The sequence below is a fragment of the Mandrillus leucophaeus genome, unplaced genomic scaffold, assembly GCF_000951045.1.
Source record: "Mandrillus leucophaeus isolate KB7577 unplaced genomic scaffold, Mleu.le_1.0 Scaffold94, whole genome shotgun sequence".
Taxonomy (NCBI): Eukaryota; Metazoa; Chordata; class Mammalia; order Primates; family Cercopithecidae; genus Mandrillus; species Mandrillus leucophaeus.
This window is the reverse complement of record NW_012110252.1, coordinates 1,584,090-1,589,607: the sequence shown is the minus strand read 5'-3', so window position 1 is coordinate 1,589,607 and position 5,518 is coordinate 1,584,090. Positions and strand designations below refer to the sequence as shown.

Sequence of the window (5,518 nt, the reverse complement as noted above, 5' to 3'; positions counted from 1 at the left end):
TACTCCTAAAGGTAATTTGTAGTTGAACCACCTTGAAATGATGGCAGCCAATAAAAATATCTGTGACTATAGCTTAGAGCAATAGGTGCTGGCTGGGCATGTTGGCTCACATCTGTAATCCCAACACTGGGAGGCCGAGGTGGGTGGATCATGAGGTCAGGAGTTCAAGACCAGCCTGGCCAAGATGGTGAAACCCCATCTCTACTAAAACTACAAAAATGAGCCAGGCGCGGTGGCAGGTGCCTTTAATCTCAGCTACTCGGGAGGCTGAGACAGGAGAATCACTTGAACCCAGGTGGCAGAGGTTGCACTGAGCCAAGATCACTCCACTGCACTTCAGCCTGGGCGACAGAGCGAGACTCCCATCTCAAAAAAAAAAAAAACCACAACAGTAGATGTGAAGTTTAGTGGATGAGTAAGATCAACAGCAATGGAAACATGCTTAATCCTGGCCGGGCACAGTGGCTCACACCTGTAATCCCAGCACTTTGGGAGGCTGAAGCAGGTGGATCACTTGAGGTCAGGAGTTTGAGACCAACCTGGCCAACACAGTGAAACCCCATCTTGGCCAACATGGTGAAACCCCATTTCTACAAAAAATACAAAAATTAGCTGGGTGTGGTGGTGGGCAACTGTAATCCCACCTACTCGGGAGGCTCAGGCAAAAGAATCACTTGAACCTGGCAGGCGGAGGTTGTTGCAGTGAGCTGAGATCATGCCACTGCACTCCAGCCTGGGCAATAGAGTTTAAGACTCAGATTTAAAAAAAAAAAATGTGTGTGTGTGTGTGTGTGTATATATATATATATAGCTTAATCCACCAACTTAAAATGACTTGTAATACTACTAACTCATCCATGCTCACTTTTGTGAGGTCTACTAATGTTCTGGGAATGGCAGTATTTGAAGGATGACCTCAACAGAGGTAACTATTCAGATGAAATGAGCAAAGGTCTCTGGAAAAATTTGTGTGTTGACTCATCCTTCCCTTACCAGAACTAGCTTTTGTCCTACCAACTGGTTTAGGCTTAGCTAGTTCTGCATATGGAAATAACCTGATTCACTGCAAATAGATAAAAACTTCAAATCGCTGGGCGCGGTGGCTCACGCCTATAATCCCAGCACTTCGGGAGGCCAAGGCAGGCGGATCACGAGGTTAGAAGATCAAGACCGTCCTGGCTAACACGATGAAACCCGTCTCTACTAAAAATACAAAACAATTAGCCAGGTGTGGTGGCGGGCGCCTGTAGTCCCAGCTACTCCAGAGGCTGAGGCAGGAGAATGGTATGAACCCAGGAGGCGGAGCTTGCAGTGAGCAGAGATCATGCCACTGCACTCCAGCCTGGGCAACAGAGCAAGACTCCATCTCAAACAAACAAACAAACAAAAACTTCAAATCACTACAAATAAATTGCAGAGAAAACAGAGCCCAAGATTTATGATGCCACCTTAACTAGCACAATTTCTTGGAGACATCTGAGGAGTTTAGGGGCCCTCTGATAATGAAATGCCGAGGCCCTCACCTCCTCCTATTAGGCCTTGAACCTCCTAGAATCTTTAAGGCTAAGATTGCTGCCAAAGTGCAGAATCTAGAATCTCTTTAACTTACCTTCCTGCCTTTAGTCTGCTTTGGACGAATTAAGTAAGCGTCTTTACTCACCAAGCAAGAAAATATAAGTTGTTTTTACAATTTATTTTAAACTAACATCATTAAAAAATTGACAGGACAGGCCAAAAATAAAAGGAAATGTCATGTAAAGCAGTAGAGAATGTAGTTCCTGGACAATCAAAACTGTAAACACTGAAATATGTTTTTTGTTGTTATTAAGAAACTTTCTTCTGATACTATAAGTAATCATGTCTGACACTTGAGCAGGCTAATATGTAACTGAAGCTTCCATTTAGTGACTCCATAGGATCTAGTTAAACTGGGTTAGACTGAATTTTCAGTAGGGAAACAAAGATCGCTTAGCCATCGTCCCCACAATTAAGCAATAAGGGAGCATCTGCAGTGGAACTGGAAAGAAACTCTTGATGTATGTTCAGTGACTTCTCTCCAAGAAGGAGTGCTTCAGGAGCTGGAGAGCAGAAGGTCGCTCATGCTGGTCCCTAAGAAGGGAAAAAAGAAGGGAAAAACACATTAGAAACAGCAGCACCCAGTAATGAGACTGCCAATGAGATCTACTTAAATGCAGACTTTAAAGATGGAAATACAACTTATGATAGTCAAACAGACTTGGGTTGAGTCCAGTCTCCAATTTTTAGCTGTGTGACCTTAAGTAAGTGACTAAAACCCTCCTCACCAGTAAGATGGAGATAACAATAATACCTAATTCATTGAGAGAATTGAATAATATATATACAACTTTTAAACAACAGCATAGTACTTGTTCGAATAGTGGTAGCTATTGTGATTGAAAACTAGGCCCTAATTTCCCATTGTACTTTTGTTCAATTTGTTTGGAGTCTAATTTACATATGGTAAAATTCACACTTACATTTACTTTTAAAATTTAGAAGCATTAAAATCCAGAATTGAAAAGACTTTTTAAAATAGATATTCAAATATGCTTTGGTGATTAATTGAAATAATCCCATTTCGGGCACTCCTGGATTAACATAAGATAGAGGGAGACAGTTGTTCAGTACTATTGTGGCATAATTTTTTACTTCAAGAAATTCAAAAGATGTTAGAAAGGTATCAGTCAATGAGCCAGTTAATGAACCAATGAGCTAATGAAATAGTCAATAATTAGCTTCAATGGCCTATTCCAGAGGCATTCTTTTGGTTAAATTAGCTATCTTTTGATATATTTTTTTCAGATACATAAATATTTATTAAGGCTTTAACAAACAGGTAACTTCCCCTACCCTCCACCATTGTGCAACCACTTTCTTTATTGATATATAATGAGTATTTATCATTTCTATGTGTCAGGAACATTTCGAGTCTGCTTTTCTAGCTGTTTGAAATACAGAATACATTGTTGTTAATTAGTCACCCTGCTCTGTTATCAAACACTGGAATTTATTCCTTCTATCTAATTATGTACCCATTAACCAACCCCTCTTATCCTCCCTGCCCCACCACATACACACCCTTCCCAGCCTCTGATAACTATCATTTTACTTTCTATCTCCATGAGATCTACTTTCGTAGCTCCCACATAAGAGTGAGAACATGTGATATTTCTCTTGCTGGGCCTGGCATATTTTACTTAAGAAAATGAACTCCAGATCCATCTATGTTGCTGAAAATTATAAGATTTCATTTTTTTTATGGCTGAGTAGCATTCTGTTGTATATATATACTAAGTTTTCTTTATCCATTCATCTGTTGAGGGACACTTAGGTGGGTCCATACCTTTGTTATTGTGAATACTGCTGCAATGAGCGTGAGGATGCAGGTATCCCTTAGAGATAATGATTTTCTTTCCTTTGGATAAATACTCAGTAGGAGGATTGCTGGATCATACGGCAGGTAGTTCTATTTTTAGTTGTTTTTTTTCTTTGTTTTTTTTTTGTTTTTGAGAAATCTCCATACTGTTTTCCATAATGGCTGTATTAATTTACATTCACACTCAACAGTACATGAGTTCCCTTATCTATACATTCTTGCCAGCATCTGTTATTTTTGTGTGTTTTTAATAGTAGCCATTTTTAACTGGGATAAGATGGTATCTCCTGGTGGTTTTAATTTGCATTTCCTTGTTGATTAGTGATGTTAAGCATTTCTTCATATACCTGTCAGCTATTTGTGTCTTCTTTTGAGATATGTTTCTTATTGGATGAACATTTTGCAAATATTTTCTCCTATTCAACAGGTTGTCTCTTCACTCTGTGATTTCTTTTGCCTTAAAAGCACAGGTGACAAAACCAAAAATAGACAAATTGAACTATATATTAAAGAGCTTCTATACAGACCAATACCCTGGAGTGTTTCCCTGTGTTTTCTTCGAGTTGTTTTATAGTTTTGAGTCTTATGTTTAGGTACTTAATCAATTTTGAGTTGATTTTTGTATATGGTGAGATAGGGGTCTAGCTTCATTCATCTGCATATAAATATGCACCATATATTGAAGAGGGGGGTGTCAATTCCCTGGTATGTGTTCTTGGTCCCTTTGTCAAAAATAAGTTGGTTTACATATGGGACTTATTTCTGGGTTCTCTGCTCTGTTCTATTAGTTTTTATACCAATACCATGCTGTTTTGGTTACTATAGACTTGTAATATATTTTGTATATATTTTGTGTATATTTTGAAGTGACATAGTGTGATGCCTCCCGCTTTGTTCTTTTTGCTCAGTATTGCTTTGGCTCTTTCAGCTCCTTTTTGGTTCCACACAAATTTTAGGACTGTTTTTTATATATTTCTGTGAAAAATTACATTGGTATTTTGATAGAGGTTTTATTGAATCCATAGATGACTTTGGTTAGTATGACCATTTTAACAATATTGATTCATGTGACCCATGAACATTCGTTTGTGTCTTCAATTTTTTTCATCAATGTTTTGTAGTTTATTTCATCAATGTTCTGTAGTTTTCCTTGTAGAGGTCTTTCACCTCCTTGGTTACATTTGTTCCCAGGTATTTTATTTTCTTTTTGTAGCCATTTTAAATGGGATTGCCTTCTTGATTTCTTTTTCAGCTACTTCACTGGTATATAGAAACACTACAGATTTTTGTATGTTAATTTTCTATCCTGCAACTTTACTGAATTGATCTAAGAGTTTTTGGTGGAGTCGTTAGGTTTTTCTAGCTATAAGATCACGTCACCTGCAAAGAGGCACAGTTTGACTTTCTCTTTTCCAGTTTGAATGCCTTTTATTTTATTTTATTTTATTTTATTTTTGAGATGGAGTCTCGCTCTGTCACCCAGGCTGGAGTGCAGTGGCACAATCTCAGCTCACTGCAAGCTCCACCTCCCGGGTTCACGCCATTCTCCTGCCTCAGCCTCCTGAGTAGCTGGAACTACAGGCTCCCGGCACCACACCCGGCTAATTTTTTATGTTTTTAGTAGAGATGGGGTTTCACTGTGTTAGCCAGGATGGTCTCTATCTCTTGACCTCGTGATCTGCCTGCCTCAGCCCTGCAAAATGCTGGGATTACAGGCATGAGCTACCACGCCCAGCCTGAATGCCTTTTATTGTTTCTCTTGCCTAATCACTCTGGCTAGAACTTCCAATACTATGTTGAATAGGAGTGGTGAAAGTGGGCATCCTTCTCTTGTTCCAGTTCTAAGAAGAAAGACTTTCACCTTTACCGCATTCTGTATGTTGTTAGCTGTGGGTTTGTCATATATGGCCTATTATATTGAGGTATGTTCTTTCTATGCCTAGTTTGTTGATAGTTTTTATCATGAAGGGATGTTGGATTTAGAAAATGCCTTTTCTGTTTCTATTGAGATGGTCATATTGTTTTTGTCCTTCATTCTGTTAATGTGATGTATCATGTTTATTGTTTTGTGCATGTGAAACCATCCCTGCATCACTAGTATAAAACTCACTTGATTATGGT

The 5,518-nt window shown here is 38.8% G+C and overlaps 1 protein-coding gene across 1 annotated transcript in view; it reads right to left on the bottom strand.

Annotated features, from left to right (window-relative positions):
• Positions 1–1,675: 1,675 nt before the first annotated feature.
• The window catches only part of MAP3K19 (mitogen-activated protein kinase kinase kinase 19), a 73,077-nt gene continuing 69,234 nt past the window's right edge, over positions 1,676–5,518 (bottom strand). Inside the window, exon 10 of the mRNA XM_011970310.1 lies at positions 1,676–2,109. Coding sequence (XP_011825700.1) covers positions 2,043–2,109 — 67 coding nt within the window. The 3' untranslated portion in view covers positions 1,676–2,042. The remainder of the gene's footprint in view (positions 2,110–5,518) is intronic.